The sequence below is a fragment of the Dermochelys coriacea genome, chromosome 2 (assembly GCF_009764565.3).
Source record: "Dermochelys coriacea isolate rDerCor1 chromosome 2, rDerCor1.pri.v4, whole genome shotgun sequence".
NCBI classification, from domain to species: domain Eukaryota; kingdom Metazoa; phylum Chordata; order Testudines; family Dermochelyidae; genus Dermochelys; species Dermochelys coriacea.
Genome location: NC_050069.1, coordinates 159753546 through 159774916, shown reverse-complemented (window position 1 = coordinate 159774916; position 21371 = coordinate 159753546). Strand labels below are relative to the sequence as shown.

Genomic DNA, 21371 nt, shown 5'->3' with positions numbered 1-21371 from the left:
GCTCACCAAGTATCACAAGCATCGGGTACATGCTAAGCTTCCATATGTACAGAAAAGCATGTTATGGTAAGAGAAGGAGGTAGCAATAAGCAACAACTTTCATTCCTTAGGATGATCTTAAATTCCTAAAAGTAAAGGAGATGTAAAAATATAACGTAGCCTACAGGAACAATGTACATTCAAGCAATACGACATGACAGATATGGCTCATTAATACACAACTCAAGTGCATAGTGTGAGGGATCAGGCAAATTCCATCTACATACAGCCTGCCAAAAAGAGTTGGTCAAGCAAATAACAGTGAGCAGAGAGTGGACATATCAGAATGAATTGCATAATCTCCTTCCATCACTAAAAGCTATAACAGGTACAACCAGTGATAAGCTGCCAAAATCTTAACCGGTTCCCTATAAAAAGTTCTGATTTAAGGAATGTGCCCCAGTATGTATTTTTTGTATCAACAGGGTTACCATACATCTGTATTTTCCCAGGAGGAATTTTTAAAATTTAAAAGTTCCTCCTGGATGGTGATATAAGAACCAAAAAGCCTGACCTGTCCAAGAAAATACGGATGTACGTTAACCCTGCCTAAAGTTCTTTTTTAAAAAGATGGGCCTGAACTAGAAATGAGCTCCATTTCACATGTGTGGGTCCCCACCACTCCCTGGGGGTGAGCTAGGGTGACCAGATGTCCCAATTTTTAGAGACAGTCCCGATTTTGGGGTCTTTTTCCTTATATAGGCTCCTATTACCCCCCACCCCGTCCTGATTTTTCACACTTGCTGTCTAGTTACCCTAGGCTGTGCACATGTGTGGGTCCCAGCTGCTCCCTGCCCCCCTTATTGAAACAGGTGTGCAGGGTTAGTGCCCTGAGAACTGCAGGGCACCAGTGGACGTGGGGCTAGCTGCAGACAGGGGAGTGGAGCAGGGCTAGCTGGAGGCAGGGGGTGCAGGGCTGGCTGCGGACAGGGTAGGGGGTGCGGAGCTGGCTGGAGACAGGAGGGTGCAGGACTGGCTAGGGGCAGGGCAGGGGGTGCGGGGCTGATTGGAGACAAGGGGGTGCGGGGCTGGCTGCAGGCAGGGCAGGGGCTGACTGGAGGTAGGGGCTGGCTGCGGGCAGGACAGGGGCTGCGGCAGAAGCTGGCTGCAGGCAGGGGGTGCGAGGGGTGGCTGGAGACAGGGGCTGGTGCGGGCAGGGGGTCCTGGGGGTGCAGCAGAGGCTGCTGCAGACAGGGCAGGGGCTGCGGCAGGGGCTGGAGACAGGGGTTGGCTGCGGCCAAGGCAGGGGGTGCGGGGGTGGCTGGAGGCAGGGGCTGGCTGCGGGCAGGGTGGTGGGTGCTCACGGGGAGAGCAGCAGGACGCAGCCCAGGCCCAGCAGAGCAGCTGGGGACCCACCAGGCAGCATCGGGAGCCCCAGGGCCAGGGGAGCAGCAGCAGCAACAGGGCTTGTGCCCAGGACCAGGCGGCAGCCCACATGGCTCCCGCAGCGCAGCGCCCCCGGCGGCCGGAGGAATTACATCACTTCCCAGCCAGAGCCCATCAAAGAGCTTAACCCTGCAGGGAAGCGAGTTAATAACCGGTTCTAAAACTGCTTCAAAATTTAACAACCAGTTCACGTGAACCGGTGCGAACCGGCTCCAGCTCACCACGGGGTACAACCTTGTTCACTGGCACTTTGCTAATGCATGTACCTTATAAACTACACATGCAAATTGCTCTCCCTCTATCTCAGCAGATGCAGCGTCAAAATGAGGTCTCATTTTAGTAGGTCTTATTTTTATAAGCCACTAGAACTCATTCACTGATGTTCTGTAAAAATGCCTGTCCTGTAACATATTACTGCAAAGTAAAAGTGAGTGACAATTGTCAAATAAATGATATAAGTTTTGTAATGCAGTTTTCTTGCTCTCTGTTTTTAACCTGTTTGTCCATTTACTTGCTAATTAGCTAAGTGACAATAGGTTTTCCATGTGAGTTTAAAAGATTTTATTGTGTATAATCTAAACTAGGGGTGGTCAACCTGTTGCTCGGGAGCCACATGTGGCTCTTCAGAAGTTAATATGCAGCTTCTTGTATAGGCACTGACTCCAGGGCTGCAGCTACAGGTACCAACTTTTCAATGGGCCGGGGTATGCTCACTGCTCAACCCCTGGCTCTGCCACAGGCCCTGCCCCCACTCCACCCCTTCCCGCCCCCTCCCTGAGCCTGCCATGCCCTTGCTCCTCCCCAGAGCCTCCTGCACACCCCAAAACAGCTGATCAGTAGGTACAGGGAGGGAGGGGGAGGCACTGATCGGCAGGGCTGCTGACGTATTACTATGGCTCTTTGGCAATGTACACTGGTAAATTCTGGCTCCTTCTCAGGCTCAGGTTGGCCACCCCGGTCTAAACAATCGAAAGGACAAATTCATTTCTGGTATAACTCCACTCAAGAAACTTTTGTTATTTATGAAGCCACTGGTAAGACCTCATCTGGAATACTGTGTGCAATTCTGCTATTCCCTGTTTAAGACTAATTCAAACTGGAAAGGTGCAGAGAAGAGCTTACTAGGATGATCAGAGGAATGGAAAACCTGCCTTATGAGAAGAGACTCAAAGAGCTTGGCTTGTTTAGCTTAATCAAACAAAGGCTGAGAGGAGATATGTTTGTTCTCTGTAAGTGTCAGGAGGGATAAATACCCTCAGAAGAAGAGGAGTTATTTAATTTAAGCACAAATATGGATACAAGAACAAAGGGATATAAGCTGTCCATCAAGTTTAGGCTTGAAATTAGAGGAAGGTTTCTAACCATCAGAGGAGTGTAATTCTGGAACAGCCATCCAAGGGAGCAGTAGGGGCAAAAAACTAACTGGCTTCAAGACTGAACTTGACAAATTTATGGAGGGTATAGTAATGATGAGACTGCCTACAATGGCATGCAAGTGATCTGTGACTGCTAGTAGCAAATATCTGTCTGGTGATGGGATACTAGATGGGGAGGGCTCCAAGTTACTACTGAGAATTCTTTCCTGGGTGTCTGGCTGGAGGGTCTTGCCCACATGCCCAGGGTGTAACTGATCACCATATTTGTGGTCAGGAAGGAATCTTCTCCCAGGTCATATTGGCAGAGACCCGGGAGGGGGTCATCTTCCTCTGCAGCATGGAGATTTAAACTAGTGTACATGGAGGAGTCTCTGTAACTTGAAGTCTTTAAATCATTATTTGAGGTCTTCAGTAACTCAGGTAGAGGTTAGGGGGTCTATTAAAGGAGTGGGTGGGTGAGGTTCTGTGGCCTGCAATGTGCAGCTGATCAGAATAGATGATCATGATGGTCCTTTCTGGCCTTAAAAAGTCTGAGTCTAGATTGTTGCTGAATATGGCTTAATTAAAAAAGAAAAAAGATTTTCTAGTCCATTGGCTTCTAACCTGTGGCCTGCCAAAGGCACTGAGTTGTAGCCCTCAAGGGCAACTGGGTTAAAATGAAAATACAAGTTTGATTATGAACTGAAAATGTTGCACACTGAGATTTTAAAAAAATAGAAATGTTTGAATCAGCCCTTTGACAACAGGGAAGAGTTACTGGACACCACTATCAGAATTGGCATGGGTGAAGGGCTCACAGTTCTCAGACAGATTTTTGCCTCCCGCTGCACACCCCAGGCATCAAAGTGTGCAGCTCCCACCTCCCACCCCAGTTGTGGAATCCCCATTACGTGGCAGTGCTCTCCAGAGCATGAAGATTCAGGGAGGCAGTTTGGAATCAATGTCTCTGTGCTGATACTCACTGATCTCAGAATCCAGGGGACAGAATCCTCCTCCTGGTCTCTACCCTGAGGGAGTAGGGGAACTCACAGACCTATCCTGTCAAAAGCGATCAGATACTTTGTGAACTAAGAGTCACAGTGTTTCCACTTTTTAAAAGCAAGAATATCCTCATTTCAAGAGAAAAGCTTTCCAATGGCTGGGGCTGAAGGCTTATGCTGAGCCTATCCAGTAATTACTTTACCTAACCTTTAAAGATAGGCTCAGAGAAAAATGGTCTCAGTACTTCTGAAAAGCTTTTTCAGAGATTCCTCGCATCTGTAGTACCCCTACATGTAGCATACAATATGTATGGGAGAAATAGCCCAGCAGTGGAAGTCTTGAGTTGTAATACATCTCTGATTTACTTTATGGCCTTAGACAAACCACTTAACTACACTGTACCTCAATTTTCCCATCTGAATAGTGGGGATAATACTTTGAGCTCACTGGCATGCTTCAATAATTACTCAAAATCCGTACAATGGTTTGAACATGTAAAGCACCAAGGAAAGGCTAAAAGACATCAAATCACTTTTTTAATTACTTTATTATAATAAAGCACATAAATTACAGTATATATGTATATATACACACACACACACACACACACACACAGTCTTAATTGCATAAGGTTTTTTGCATTAAATGTTTTGGTACAATTGCGCCCAAAAAGAGCCAGCTATTGAGTCCTTAGAACACTAGGCATGCTCCATGAGACTGCCAGAGGAACTACATCTGACACTTGGAGGCAAGTTGAGTCAGGTCTTGCATTGAGAAAAATTCTGGCAACCGATAGATTTTTACAACAAAAACATAACAAGGAATTTTGATGAAAGACTGCTTTTCATCAAAAACAATTTTACAAAAATCATTTTCAATCAAATTTTCGTTTTTAAACCAAAAACATTTCAGTAAAAAAAAAAAAAGTGTCCAAATTTTGAAAACTCAAAATGCTTGCTAAACCATTCTTTCAAAAGGTACAGTAAATAAAAACATTTCAGATTTTGGTTTCAGTTTCAGTGAAAAACCAGAGAAAATGTGGTGTGAAATTTCAACCAAAATGAACCCCCCCACAAAAAAACATTTAGAAATTTCCCACAAAACTAATTGTTATAATTTGACCAGCTCTATCTAACAGGCGGATTTAATTCTGTATTGGTTAAGTTAGAAGGGATGAATGTGGAGAGCAGGTTGAATTCGAGTTTTAATACAGTGCAGAGGGAGATGAGCATTTGAAAGGTGGGAGAGATGAATCAGCAGCTGGAAAGGGATAGCTGGAGGCTCTTTTGGAGGATGCAATATTGTACAAGGGTCAGAGTGGAAGGTGACTGGGTCACTTCTCAGTGGTACTAGGAGGGGTTGGCAGATTGGAGGACGGTTGAGGTGATACTCACTGTTCAGGAGGAGAGGCATACTTGTCCCTTCAGTACAATTTACAGAGTATGAGTATTGCTTGTTCATAGTGTTCTACGAAGCCAAGTATTTCACTAGCAATGGCCAGACACTTGATTCAAACAGGACAAAGATAGGTCAGCACAAATATCTGCCACATTAATGGATCTGGGGTCCAGCATGCAAATCCTTGGTATTGCATTCCTGATCTTGAATTTAGCGCTTTTGAGCATCTTTGGTTCTGTCGCTGTTGTGCATTGCTAAACAATGCTGTTATAAATCTTTATAGTCCGAAACCATAAACAAATAGAGTGCACATTTATAGTGTCAGGATTTTTAAGCAAGTAGAACATGAGTGTTTGGTGGCTTAAGGTTCTAGAATCTCTACCACAATATGGGCACTGATTTATGTGCCTTCAGGAAAAACCTCAATGTAAATCCACAGAGATCACTTTATAAACTTCAAAATGAATGATCAGAGAAAGCTAAAATCACCTTTAAAAAGGCAAAGAAAATTAAATACAGAGAGAGAATAGCAGGATGGCTGAGAAATGACAGTGTTAAACTAGACAGACACTGTTGGATGAACAGTGAACGGATTACAAGCAGGAGTCTTCATAAAGATTTCATGATGTGCACATCTTACTCTGAAATGTGCTTGCTTACCTTTTAAAAAAGGAATTCTAAATATTAGAAACATGTTATTCAGCTAAGAATCTCCCATAAGACCAATCATAATGCATTTTTCCTCCTGCTCCGAAACATAGCAAACAAATAAAATCTAGATACATTCAAAAGTTAGACACCGAAACACTAAATTCTTAACTGGTTATTAACCCTCACAAAAAAAAAAGCAGCAATTATGGGCACAGATGTTGCCCAACTCTATACACATCTTTCATGCTCCTACATCCTATCATGGCTCAGATTGCTTCTTGAAGGAGTTCTTCCTTTTCATTACTTGCAGCAATCATAACACAAGAAACAGTATCCTTAAAGCAGCTCAAAAACTTGAATCACTGAACTGTGTAGCGGGATAAAAGTCAGGATTTCTTCCAGATTGATTGGGCATAATAAAAAGGAGAGATTTTTCTTAAGTCAAGATAAAATTCTATACGACTGGCAACAATCTACAAAGTTCCATGAAGTTTTTACTGACACATTTGCTGTGCATTTTCAAGCCACACATGAAAGCCAATGCATTTTACTCTAAAGAACTAGTTGCTCTGTACAACAGAGCATCAGATCAATCAAATGATTTTTCCTTTCAAGAAGATGTAGGAGTTACATCTGTCTGTGCAAGTGCTCTTTTTGCTCAGTTTGGCGCTCAAATCAATCTCAGCCAGTTTACAGATCATCTCTTCAACATTATTCTGGTATAACACTCTAAAACAAAAGCATTCTGCAGAGAAAAGCAAATGCTTTGGCTTCCAGCAATTTCTAAGGATTCTGCCCCATGACCTCCCGCAAAAGCATAACACTAATTCAGTAAACTATGTGCTGCAATCCATTCTGGACTATGCAAATTTATCTAATCTTTGAACCAAAGATTAACCTATATTGTGCCTCTGCTTTCCTCCAGTTATCTGAAATGTCCCTGTGTCATTCCCCTTTGCTTTTATAAAGGCATGCTGCCTTTTCTGGAATCCAGAGCAAGTCAATCAAGTTAGATGTTCAATCAAACCTGGTTTTTATGCAGTCAATAGCACCCCTTCTGTTACTGTATCTTCAACAGCATCACCCAGACTTGCATGATTCTTCTGATCTGGCTTTGCTGAAAATTGGCAGCCAATGATCCCTGCACATCATTGGGCTCTCTGTTTTTCACCTTATCCCCAATTAGTTTACCACTGCCAATTTTGTCTTATCTTTATCCATCACCAACACTCATCCATTCTTCTGAGCCTACGAAACGTATTTGTTTGTCCTCTGTTGCAGAATTTTAATCACCTCAACCTGTAATTTCTGTGTTTCTCAATTCATTATGTCTTCTCTGGTCTGTACAGTTTAAACACTGTTGCTACTTTGGCCCAGCAATATTATAGCAGCATATTTGTGGCTTTTCTTCAAATGCAACAGAAAAACTGAAGGTCACAGGCCCATCTCTCTCATTCAGAACATGGAGTTAAAAACATTTACTTTGTTTTAGGGAACAATTTAGAAATCCATCCAGGTAAAGCTTGACTTCACTGCCACAGAGGCTGTTCCTTCATCAGAGGAGATGTCAATCTGGCTTGACTGTTGCAGTCTGGATTCTAGAAAAGGCAGAATAGGTTATAACTGCACCTCTGTCCCCTTTCTGGTCTCTTAGAGCACATCCCTTTAGGTGTCAGACCTCATGGTTTTATCAATCCCATGATTCTCCCACTCCTAAACCTGGCCCTAGGCTACAGTACCTTATGTATCAACCATGCTTACCAAACAGGGCTGCCCGGGTTTGAGCACCCGCAATTCTTCCCTGTGGCAATCTGTGGCCAGTGGTGTATACAGGGACCCCAAACCACCTTCTTAAGCTATTGTTTATTGTGCATTAGGAACAAAGCTTTTAGAGAAAAAAGATTTTAACACAACAGCCTACACAAGTCTCTCTTCCCTAAAGGATTACCATCCTGTGTGGTAATGTAGGCAGGCCTAACTTCTTCATATACTTCTCAGCAGGAACCCTGGGTCTCACTGTATTTCCCCTGAACAACTGCCCCACTCTTTAAAGAGACTCCCTCTTTAAAGTATCGATGTTCTCTTCTTCATTCCTTGGCCTTGGCTTTTCTGGTCAAAGCCAGTTTTTAGTTTGGCTGGAGCAAGAGGTAAAAATCAAAGTTAATCATGGTCTCTTAAGTGATTGTGGAGGCATCTTGAAGCATTCTTTTCCTTCTTGCTCATTGTCCACCAACAGCACATATTAAACTAAATTATATTCATACAGTAAACCTCCCGCCACCCAGGTCAACATACAGAATTCATAAATCATGAAGGTACCTCCCAGTCCATCACAGAGGTAATCAGACTCAAAATTCCAAATTGAGATTCCCCCCCCAATACTGAATTACATGCTTCACCTAGTCTTCTTACCTATAAGCCTCAAAAGAAGTACAAGGGCGGTCACAATTACTTCCTGGTGGGTCCTTACATTCATATTCATGGGCACATTAAACACACACACACACACACACACACACACAAAAATGTAGAACACAATCCTGTACACCTTAAGTAAGTAAATCTCTGGTTATAATCAATGGGAGATTTGTCTGAATAAAGCCATTAAAACACCAACAACCCTGTGTGTGTTGCAGAATGTTATCAGGTACAGCCTCCAGATTTTATAATATTTTACATATTTAACTGATTTTTTAAAACATTTAGCATTTCAGATTATGTAACTGGGATTTCTTAGCATGTCAACACAGAAACATTATGAATGTTTAGATGTTATTTATTGCATTTTCTTTTAGGGAGTGCAGATGTCAAAGCTTGATAGCAGCAAGTAAACAGATAACATTAACACATTATGTCCTAAAGCTCCTACTTATCAAGTAAACAGTTAATGAATTTATCACCACAGAGATGAAAGTCCAGGAGCTGACCTAACAAAGTGGAATAAAGAGGTGTTTCAATAGCTCTTACTTCGCAAGTGAATGCAATTCCAAGCATAATGGGTTGGTCTGCCAATGTATTCCTGTAAAATGGTACCTATAGGCCTGCCTGCAAACTTTTACTAGCCAGTTCAGTATTTGCAACACTGAGCAGTCCCTAAAGGAATGAATCAGAGACAAGTGTTGGCAAAACTGAAGCCCAAATCCTCAAAAGTATTTAGGCGCTTAACTCCCATGGAAATTCCTCTTTAGTATTTAAAAAAAATGTAAAGGAGTACTTGTGGCACCTTAGAGACTAACAAATTTTTTTGAGCATAAGCTTTCATGAGCTACAGCTCACTTCATCGGATGCATCGAAAGCTTATGCTCAAATAAATTTGTTAGTCTCTAAGGTGCCACAAGTACTCATTTTCTTTTTGTGAATACAGACTAACACGGCTGCTACTCTGAAACCTAAAAAAATGTGTTTCAGCAAATAGGTGAAAGGCTGCATGTTGGAGGGAAAATGGAAAGTGGCGCTTTGTTGAACAGAATGGTTTACATTTTGTTGTCATTCAATGCATTATGGAACATTAATTCAGGTCATGGGTTCAGTCTATACAGGCACAATGGCTTTTTTCCCCGCTCTCCTAAGTGCATGCTACATTTCCCAGACCTGAAGAAGAGCTCTGTGTAAGCTCAAAAGCTGGTCTCTCAGCAATAGAAGATGGTCGGCCAATGAAAGATATTACCTCACCTACCTTGTCCCTCTACTATCCTGGGACCAACACAGCCATGACAACAGTGCATAAGACATCTCCCTGCACACTTGAGATCACTTCTGTGCATGACTGATATTGGATATATGAACCCTGCAGAAAAATGAGCACCTCCCTCACCCACAAAATTATCAGGCCCTTCCCCAAAACTGTTCTTTTTCTATAATTATCCTGTATTGCTAAGAACATCAAAATGTACCCTAGTGACAATCATCATACTGACTTCAGCTTCTATTGGCTTGACTTTTGACATTAATGTTGAGTTGAATATGCACAGCCTTAAATGTGAAAAGCTTGCAAGTGGCTAATTCAGCAGGGCTGGGATAAGGAAGAAAACCCCTCCAGATGGAAGAATTTCAGGGAACTTCAGGTGTTTCTGCTCTCCTAAGTGGAAACAACTCACTGAGAAGCATGGAACCTTTAGCTCTTTAAACGTGTAGCATTTCTCCTTACTGAAAAATAGAAGTGCTGTTACTTCAGTATGGCCAGCTGGACCGAAGGCAGCAGCATTTGCTAAAGAAAGATTTTATAATCCCAGTATTGTAAAAGAACTGAGTCACCCTGATTTTTAAACAGGGTTTCCATGCAGGTGTGCGCCATTAGGAAGGGCAGAATGTGGTGCTCAGATTTCACTCATCCATACAGTCTCCAGTTAGTGACATTTAGAAAGGACAAATCAATACTAAGAAGATACTGTGTCTGTTTCTTACTGTGTATGAAAGGTCAAGCAATTGCCATGTATGTAACCGTTCCAACATTGCTGTTTTCTGACACACAGATTGCTTAGCCCTGGAGAACCATGGTAGAGAAAAATTTCTGATCTTGTGTATCATATTCCAGAACCCACAATAACTATTTTTAAAAATAAATCTGGCACTGAAACTCATCTTTTATTTGATAAATAATGTATGCTATCCATACAGGGTAGCAAACTAAAGCTCTGCATGTTACTAAATGGTTTATTGAAATACACAAGAGAAGTTATCCAAAAAAAGTAAGACTATTTTCTTGGCAAAACCCAATAATACTTAACGGTATATATTGCTACAGAGGCACAACCATTTTCATAGTAATGAATTTTACTCCTGTTTCACATTTTCAATTAGTATTCCCAAGCAAGAGAGATTATTCTTCTCCTGTAGTATCTTTAGACCTATAAAAACTTACTGAGGTCTTTTCAGCATATCTGGAGAGAAAGCAGTCATGAAAAGTATATTGGTCTAGTTCTGGACCCTAAACTTGTTCCTCTAACTCAATGGCAAAAACCCCATTGGACTTCTATCAGAGCAGGATCAGGACCATTCTCTGGATCCCACCCCATTTTGTACTACTTATTGTCTTGGAGATAATAGGAGATCCAAGTTTGGTGTTGAAACCTTTGCTGGGGAATTTCTTGATTTTCCCCCATCCCCCACCATATTTAGATTCCTGACCTCTTGTGTTTTTTTTTTAAACTTACAGTCAGGCCCTTGACTGCATAAACTGTCATAGTCCCATAGAATTAAATGGTAATAACTACATCAGCTGATGATTTGACCCTATATTATATAGATATAGAAAAATGAACATCCTCTCATGCAGTTGTCTGATTTAATGACTAGAGAACAGTGATGCAATGTCTGAGATCGCAAGTTCAAGATCTGAAAGAGCAACTGTTTTAAAATATTCAGAAAGCAAATATTTTCAAATGCCTGCGTGAGAAACAAATACACTTTTTAACAACTAACTAAAAACAATGCAACAACTGTTGAATTTGCAAACTCAGGTATTTATACAGCACCAGAGGTGTGAATTGCAGTCATACTCTTTAGCCTTCATGAAAAACTGGAGCGATGGTATTTCCATATCATGGATAAACAGAAAGGAGCATGCTTCCAATGCACAAGACATCAGCTAAGTACACTAAGGAACTTTTAGCATTTATTTAAGACTGTCATGAGATAAACATCGTAGCATCATTAGCTAGGTGTCTGTCTGCAATATTGTCACTTAGTATATAGAGCAATGTTTCCCAAACTTGGGACGCCGCTTGTTCAGGGAAAGCCCCTGGCGGGCTGGGCCGGTATGTTTACCTGCCGCATCTGCAGGTTCGGCCAATCACGGCTCCCACTGGCCGCGGTTTACCGTTGCAGGCCAATGGGGGCTGCCGGAAGCAGCGCAGGGTGTGTGTATATCCTGTTACTGTAAAACATAAAAGCTTAATTTCTGTTTTAACATAGTTGCTTGGATCCTCTGTCAGAGAGAAAAAAACCTATCTAAAATGGCTGCCCCATTGTGGTTATGTCAGAATATTGCGAACTTTTCTAAAAGCCATTTTCTAAGTAGAGTTTCTGCTCAAATAGCAGATTTAAAAGCAAACAAGCATTTTAAAAAAAATCTAAATCTGACAGCTGGATTTTTTCCTCTATTGAGGAAATCAAAGATGGTGGCGGTGATGCAGAATACAGACGCCTGCCTCCTCATGTCACATTGCAACTAATCAAAAACAAGCAATGTCATGAAAGTACAGATTTTTTTAAAATATATTTTATTGCTTTTTTGACAGTTGATTTACGGAAGGTTGTGTTTTTTTGGACTCTTTTCCTGAACCTTTAGGAATAAGCTGTTTTGATGATTATGCTTTTCAAACTTATTGGAAAATAGACTGTTAGAAAGTTGACCGTTAACTGGCTGACAAAGCCTATTAGGTGTAGTCCAGTACATGTCTGCATGGGGGCAGAAGAGCACAGGCTGTTTTTACTCAGATGCTTCTAACTTTTCCTGCTGTTCTTTGCAGACACATACAAAACCATTATGCTCTTCCAAATCAAGGTCCAAAATAAATCTAGCTGAAAATGTTAGTTTATTTTAGAAAAATCCATACAAGCACTAATTGAAAGTCATTCTTTCTTACCGTATAAGAATAATGGGGTACTAAAATATTCCTAGAAACTATAGTAAAGTACATCTTCAGGTACGCTTGCGTGAGAGGAGATCAGTTAAAAAGGAACATGAAAGAATGGATTATATAATCCTCTATCAATCAGTGGAAAGTAAAATTATGGAAGGATATATAACAAACATATGGAAATTTGAAGCAATCTGCCCACTCCCCCCCAAATATTAGCAGAACTTCCAGATACCATCACTATTTCCCCCACAATATGATTATGGAGCCATGACTCTAGATAATGCACTGGCTATTTCAGAAATGGTCTTAAAATAAAGCAGTTACTAAGGGTTAGCCTGTTACCCTCACCTATGTTGAGCTGTACCTTACAGTTTGAGTAATCCCACTGAAGTCAAAGGTATTTTTTGCCCCGTAAGGCACTCCTACAGTGTGTGTAAGGGAATCACAAACTATTGTTTGTGCCTAACTGTTTAATTGTGAAATGAGTCTTTAACATGCTCAGCTCAAATCTGTAGCTGCTGACAAAGAAAGTCTGCTTCACACACAAATGTGTAGCGGAACTTAATGTGCCTCACAGAATCAGTGCTAGAAAAACTAGATGTGAATTAGCAAGTGTTGTGGAAATTAGTCCCTATGGAAGCCCATAATATCTATAAAACTTGGCATTTTACTACAGGGACTGGACAGTGTTATGGGCATTGCAATCTATGGGCCTGATATGGAACCCTTACTCCTGTGAATAATCATTACTCATAACTAGTCTCATTTATTTCATGTGGGTCCTAATTTAATAGATTTCAATCCATGACCCAAATCCTGCTTTCCTTAATTTCTGAAAATTTAGCTTTTGCTTATACCTGTCACAGCCTCTGTCCAATGGGGTGCAGGATTACAGTCTCTTCAGGACAGATCTTGTCATTTTATACTTTTGTAAATCTCCATTATGAGATCAAAGAGCAAAAGGATAAAATTACAGATTTTATTGATTCAGAATTAGAACACTTTCAAACATCACAGTGGTATGGCTTTATGGATTTGAATTCTGTAAAGTGCTTTGGGATATACTGTGGTTTGCAAGATGCTACACAAAATAAGGGCCAAGACCTCTGTGCTTTAGGCAAACAGTGCATTAAAGACAAAGGCCCAGAGCACACTTTTATACTTAGCTACATACATAAATTAATTTTATAGTTGCCAGTGCCACCAATTAAAACGAATGACTGGCTAAACTAATCCCAGCTTCCCTCTATTTTGGTAAATTAATGGCTAAGAGAAAATTCTTAACATATCTATCTCAGAATTATTTGGAGACAGGGATGGTCTTATATTCGAGCCCTCCCTCTAAACCAGAACAAAAAGCACTTACACTCAGTATCTCAGTCTCCACTTAATATTATTTGTTCTTCTTAAAACTAAGGCTACTTTAAGGTTATATATAAAGTAGTTTAGTAATTTCTGTAAAGTAATGTGCAAATTCCTGTAGTCCATTAGGTCATTTTTTGACTGCTTCTGGCATTTGAGCCCTCATACCATCTTGTTAATCACTACCACCAAAACGGGGTTAACGTTTCAGCCCTTACATCCTAATGCAACTGCAGGCTCGGGCTCCGTATCATGTGATGTTGAGAGTGGGGGGGCAGGGGAAACATTGGTGATCTCCTAATCGCTCCAACATGAACCTGACCAATGCTTCATGGAATTTATAAACTAGATATACTATCACATGCAACAAACAATACACCAAAATACAGCATTTGTTCAAGAAACTCCCTGAAAAAGCACAAGAACAAATTCGCACAGACACACCCCTAGAATACCCCAGGTTGGGGTTCCATCTGCTACCCAAGATCCATAAACCTGGAAATCCTGGACGCCCCATCATCTCAGGCATTGGCACCCTGACAGCAGGATTGTCTGGCTATGTAGACTCCCTCCTCAGGCCCTACACTACCAGCACTCCCAGCTATCTTCAAGACACCACTGACTTCCTGAGGAAACTACAATCCATCGGTGATCTTCCTGAAAACACCATCCTGGCCACTATGGATGTAGAAGCCCTCTACACCAACATTCCACACAAAGATGGACTACAAGCCATCAGGAATAGTAACCCCGATAATGTCACGGCAAACCTGGTGGCTGAACTTTGTCCTCACCCATGACTATTTCACGTTTGGGGACAACGTATACCTTCAAATCAGCAGCACTCCTATGGGTACCCGCATGGCCCCACAGTATACCAACATTTTTACGGCTGACTTAGAACAACGCTTTCTCAGCTCTCGTCCCCTAATGCCCCTACTCTACTTGCGCTACATTGACGACATCTTCATCATCTGGACCCATGGAAAAGAAGCCCTTGAGGAATTCCACCAGGATTTCAACAATTTCCATCCCACCATCAACCTCAGCCTGGACCAGTCCACACAAAAGATCCACTTCCTGGACACTACGGTGCTAATAAGCGATGGTCAGATAAATACCACCCTATACTGGAAACCTACTGACCGCTATTCCTACCTACATGCCTCCAGATTTCATCCAGACCACACCACACCACGTGATCCATTCTCTATAGCCAAGCTCTACGATACAACCGCATTTGCTCCAACTCCTTAGACAGAGACAAACACCTACAAGATCTCTATCATGCATTCTTACAACTACAATACCCACCTGCTGAAGTGAAGAAACAGATTGACAGAGCCAGAAGAGTACCCAGAGGTCACCTACTACAGGACAAGGCCAACAAAGAAAATAACAGAACACTACTAGCCATCAGCCCCCCAACTAAAACCTCTCCAACGCATCATCAAGGATCTACAACCTATCCTGAAGGACGACCCATCACTCTTGCAGATCTTGGGAAACAGGCCAGTCCTTGCTTACAGACAGCCCCCCAATCTGAAGCAAATACTCACCAGCAACCACACACCACACAACAGAACCACTAACTCAGGAACCTATCCTTGCAACAAAGCCCATTGCCAACTGTGTCCACATATCTATTCAGGGGATACCATCATAGGGCCTAATCACATCAGCCACACTATCAGAGGCTCATTCACCTGCACATCTACCAATGTGAATATGCCATCATGTGCCAGCAATGCCCCTCTGCCATGTACATTGGTCAAACTGGACAGTCTCTACGTAAAAGAATAAATGGACACAAATCAGACAAAGAATTATAACATTCAAAAACCAGTCGGAGAACACTTCAATCTCTCTGGTCACTTGATTATAGACCTAAAAGTGGCAATTCTTCAACAAAAAAAAACTTCAAAAACAGACTCCAACGAGAGACTGCTGAATTGGAATTAATTAACTTAGGCTTGAATAGAGACTGGGAGTGGATGGGTCATTACACAAAGTAAAACTATTTCCCCATGTTTATTTCCCCCCCGCCCCCACTGTTCCTCAGACGTTCTTGTCAACTGCTGGAAATGGCCCAACTTGATTATCACTACAAAAGGTTTTGTCCCCGCCCGCCCCCGCCCTCCTGCTGGTAATAGCTTATCTTAAGTGATCACTCTCTTTACAGTGTGAATGGTAACACCCATTGTTTCATGTTCTGTGTATATAAATCTCCCCACTGTATTTTCCACTGAATGCATCCGATGAAGTGAGCTGTAGCTCACGAAAGCTTATGCTCCAATAAATTTGTTAGTCTCTAAGGTGCCACAAGTACTCCTTTTCTTTTTTGTGAATACAGACTAACACAGCTGCTACTTTGAAACCAAAATGACTAACTCCAAGGAATAATCCAAACAGTACACTGGAAATCAAAATGCTAAATAAAATACAGATTATTCTACCTGTATCGGACATGCTCAATAGTGTCGTATGTCAGCTTGCTGCTGATGCTCTGACTATGAGGGTTGCCTAGGAGACAGACATAGAAAAGTCAATCATTAATCAGTTTTGTTAATATTTTTCTCTTTATCAAAGTACTAGACCAAGCCAGTGAAAAGATGACAAAAAGAGTTAATTAATATTTCACAGTGCTGCCCGGAAGCTCCTGAGAGTAGTTAGTCAAGAGGAGAGACATAAACAGAAGAAAGCAATTATGACAGACCTTGGAACTTCAGCTGGCAGATAATATTAGCAATTGATCCAATTGTAAGAGAGTTCCATCAGAAGGAAGTTATAGCTGTACTATTCTGCTAGAAGGAAGCTATAGAGAATGCATGTGTATAAGTTTATGGAGGAGATGGTATGATGAAATAATGTGATTTTGGTAAGTAATTGATCTTTAAATATTCATGGTAAATAGGCCTAATGGCCTGTGATGGGATATTAGATGGGTGGGATCTGAGTTACCCAGGAAAGAATTTTCTGTAGTATCTGGCTGGTGAATCTTGTCCATATGCGCAGGGTTTAGCTGATCGCCATATTTGGGGTCGGGAAGGAATTTTCCTCCAGGGCAGATTGGAGAGGCCCTGGAGGTTTTTCACCTTCCTCTGTAGCATGGGGCACGGGTCACTTGAGGGAGGATTCTCTGCTCCTTTAAGTCTTTAAACCACGATTTGAGGACTTCAGTAGCTCAGACATAGGTGAGGTTTTTCGTAGGAGTGGGTGGGTGAGATTCTCTGGCCTGCGTTGTACAGGAGGTCAGACTAGATGATCAGAATGGTCCCTTCCAACCTTAGTATCTATGAATGTATGTGTAATACACACACATACGTTAACAAGCAAACAACAGAGGGTTAAAAGGTATGGTATGTTGAACTGACAACAATTAATTTTTGGACATCTGGGTTTAAAAATCTATCCTATGTTTTAAATGAGAAAGATTTTTGTGGTTTGACTGCAGGTCTTAGTGTATATCCACTCGATCACAAAATTATCAGCCAGCTTCACACTATTCAAAACAAACTGGCAAGCTCTGTTCAGAAGTTAAACAGAGGCAATAAGCCTTCACTGAAGTTAGTGTGGTAGATTTTAATGAGAAAGTATGTGGACCTGAAGGCAAGCACATAACTCTTTCATGTTAATAAGCACTTACTAATGACTAAACATTTGAGAAATAAAATTTAAAAAAAAAAGTTAAATTGTTAGATCCATATAATTTTTGCAGTAAAAGGGCATGGCCTTAGCTATTTTACATAGTTTCTAAAAAAAAAAAATCACTGTGTTTCTTACTCTTGCAGGGATTAGAGTATAGAGACCTTAAACAGAATAATACAATTCTAGCTTAGAGTGACGTTTCATTGTGAAAATGGACTATAAAATAGGTTCCTTGGGTTCTCATAGTTGTTTTATCTAATTTAGAAGTAACTATTCCTCCCCCCCCACCCAGCTTTCATGCCATACATAAGCAAATAAAATTCAATTTCCTCTAAACTTACAGATTTTTCTAAATTTTAAGAATGGAAGTATATTAACATCAAGAAATTGGTGTGCTCCAACATTGAGTGGACCAGTATTAGTGTTACAGTAGGTGACAGTCTTAGAATGTTAACCCTAGTCCTTTTTTTCAAAGGGTCACTTTTCTCCCCTTTGCCCTCATGAACTGAAGCTCAGTGTCAGAGAGATCCCAAAACTGGCCAATTGCACTTTCAAGTGACAAAATAGCAAGTGATGTCCGTCTCTCATTGGCCATTGTCAATTGATACGTTTTAATGAGCCTGACCTTCTAAAAGGTGTGCTCAACATTAACGACTGACCTGCAGCATGAAGAGAATTCACAAAGCTATCCACACATTAGGAAGTGTCCTTCAGCTCATGAATGAATTTGAGAACTTGGACTAGAGAGTGCTTCCCATATTACAAAATGTGATTGATGTTGTCCAATTCAACATACAGGTCTTTAGCATTGACATCTGAACATCCCCCATGTGTCAGCATCCAGTGGAGTTCTGTACAATTGTTCAAGAGTGTTTTCCTGTTCACCAGCAGCTTACTAAGGTCATCGTACCAAAAAAAACCCAGGTCTTTTCATGGTGCTTCTCTCCAAATCTTTGATGGACACTTGAGCAGTGTCAATAAGAGCAAAAAAACCTCCCTCTTGAATTTTTCTTCTAAGCTTTCCATCACCTCATCTCTGCTCTCGTAACCAAACTGTCTCCTCTTCTGAGGAATACGAGTTTCCTTGAAGATGAGCTCAACTCCTAAGTTTTCTGCCATTTCTTTGGCAGCAGTAATGGCATCTTCAAATTTGTTGTCTCTTTGGGCCACAACAAAATCAAGGCAGCTTCTCATCCGAGTAGTAGTGGTTGCGATGTCCATCGACTGAGTTTGTAATGCTTTGCTTACAATGTTTACTTGGAAAAAAGATGTGTCAAACCATAATTGAGACCAGAAACGTGAAGTCATCGATCTGGTTTGCCACGCTTTGCACCACATGTTAAAATTTGGCCTCAGCTTTACTTGACTGCACCAGTTCTATTAGGGCATCGTAAACCTCAGTCACTTGGTTCCTTACACTGTCCATGCATCTCTCCCAGAGAGTGTCACTTAGTGGCTTCACAGTCAGATTTGTAACATTATTGATGAGGATCTTACTCCTGAGAGTTGATGCTGAAAACAGGACATATATCCTTTGCAGTACTCTGAAGAGAGAGAATGAATCTAAAGAAGATGATGCTGCCATGTTGAGGGAATGGCAGCCACAAGGCAGGAAGAAAGCTCTTGGATTCAGTGCAAGGATCCTTGCCTGGATGCCACTGTTTCTTCCCTTCATGTTTACGCCATTGTCATAACCTTGGCTACAGCAGTCCAGAGGCTTTATTTTATTCTCCTTCAAAACATTCATATATCTGAAATATGTACTTTGAATATTCTATTTTTCCTTTTGTTGCTAACAAAAACAGCATCCTGAGACGGGCGTCCCTCAAGCCTAGCACCCCAGACGGTCACCTGGGTCACCTGCCCCTAAATCCAACCCTGCACACAGATGACCTTAGTATTACACCCCACAAATATGTTGATGTGTGTCCCTTGCCTTAAAGGTTATGGCTTTCTGGTTAAAGGGTAATGGCTATTTCCCAAGCCAGCAATCATGTGCTCAGAGCTGAAGGGAGCACATACCAGAAACAAAGGGTCCACCCAAGATGAGGCCACTCACTTTCTGGCAGCCCAGTTCCTGCCCATTCCTCCCATGCAAGTCCATAACCTGCTGAGATACCCACAAAGAGGACTGACTTGCCTCCCTCTGCATATGAAACAGGACAAAAAAAACCTGTATATAGGAGGACCCCTCTACATGTCAGGACAAGATGGCATAGAGAGTTTGTGTGCCTTTCTCAGGGTTATTCAGCGAGTTAGTGACAGAGCTGGGACCAAAGTCAAGGTAAGACTAACCAATGTAGCAATTTCCTACAATGTCCTTGGAAGACCTCACTGAATTAACTGTAAGTATCTTTGGGGTCCATTATATTAAAAGAATGGTTTATGTATTACTGTGAGCCTGGATTGTATGTCACCTCTCAAGGAGGGAGATAAATGTGAGATCTGGGGGGGAGGGGGTTTCAAAGGATGATCTAGAAGAGAGTGCCAGACAAGAATGGACTTTTTAGAACAAAAAGTATGAAGTGGTTTGTCTGAGGAATATGTAGAGAGAGGTCAATGGAAATTCCACGTGTGTGTGTGTGGGGGGGTAAACTCTAAGCCAAAACCCAGCCTTTTGAAGCTGGATGAGCAGGCCACTGTCTGCTGATCACCTGTTACATGAGGCCAAAATCAAAGACCCAAGCCATATGAAGGAAAGAGTGAACTATTCATTGTTGTTTTAGTTCTGAATCTGAGATCATTATGAACTCCTAACCACAGGGAAAATGCAGTTGTGGGTTTTGAAGGAATGACACCTACAAGAACCTGAAGTTGGAGTGGGGGTGATGTTGGACAAGCTTTTAGCATGCATGTTCTTTTATTGTTTTTAATGTTTTCTCTGTAATGCTGTCACCTTAAGAATAAATGTACTTGCTTATGAAGAGGTGTGTGGTAACTTATAACTGTGGCAATTACACTGTTCATAGCCTCTTGAGAGAAAGCAAAACAGATGCTGGCATGTTTAGGTGATCTGGCTTGCTGGGAATATCATAATGTAGAGAGGGAACTGTGCAGTATGGGAAAAAAAAACCCACCAGGAAGGAGTGAGCTGTATGTCTCTGACCAATAGAGGTGAAGGTTGAGGAGGTGCAGTTGTCCCAAACTATGACAAAGACCCATCATATTTGTCACTTGACCACTGCAGTATATAGAATGAAAATACTCTTGCAGTAACAGGAAACACATGATGTTAGCCTATGAGAAAGTTGCTTGGTACTTACCATAAATATTTTTACTGAGATCATCAGTAAACTCCTTAAGAAGACTGTGTGGAAAAAGTGCTGTACCTGCATGGTCAAGGTAGGTCATTCCTAAGATAAAAAAAAAAGTACAATATATTAGCTTCTTAATATTAAATTCTAACCTCCCACACAGATTAGATTTACCAATATGAAGCACAAGTCACTTGAGCAAATTTAAAAGCTACAATATATACCATGGCAAGTCCATTTTGTCCAAAAGCTCATAGGTATGGCTTTTTATTTCTCTAAGGTGTTTGTATCGCAGCCATCACTAAGTGCTTTCCCAGTAAGTTTTTAAGCTCATAAGCAACAAAATACAGAAGGGCTTGTCTACACTTACAGCACTGCAGAAGTGATGTAGCTGCACTGCTTAGTGAAGATGGGAGAGCTTCAGCGTAAGTACCCCACCTCCCCAAGAGGCATTAGCTATGCTGACGAGAGAAGCCCTCCTGTCGACATAGCGCCGTCTACACTGCGAGTTCGGTTGGTATAACTGCGTCACTCAGGAATGTGGATTTTCCACACCCCTGAGTGACGTAGTTATACCAACATAAGTTTGTAGTGTAGACGAAGAAGGCGGGTACTGCACATGTAAAAAGATGATCAAAACTTTGTATATTTTGAAATTAGAGTAACCTATTTTAACACCATTTCTTTTCTTT

General features: G+C 41.5%; 1 protein-coding gene across 5 annotated transcripts in view; it reads right to left on the bottom strand.

The window, feature by feature from the left end:
• The window catches only part of MOCOS (molybdenum cofactor sulfurase), a 394513-nt gene that overhangs the window by 329160 nt on the left and 43982 nt on the right, over positions 1-21371 (bottom strand). For 2 of the 5 annotated variants that reach the window (XR_006279147.1, XM_038388277.2), the window contains exons 2-3: positions 20689-20778; positions 16234-16300 (exon numbers count right to left, since the gene is read on the bottom strand). Coding sequence is in view for 1 of the 5 variants with exons in the window: in XM_038388277.2 (XP_038244205.1) it covers positions 16234-16300; positions 20689-20778 (157 nt within the window). In the remaining 4 variants the exon portion in view is untranslated. Of the gene's footprint in view, positions 1-16233; positions 16301-20688; positions 20779-21371 lie in introns of those variants that run through there. The other 3 variants (XM_043508593.1, XM_043508592.1, XM_038388281.2) reach the window with 3 other exon arrangements.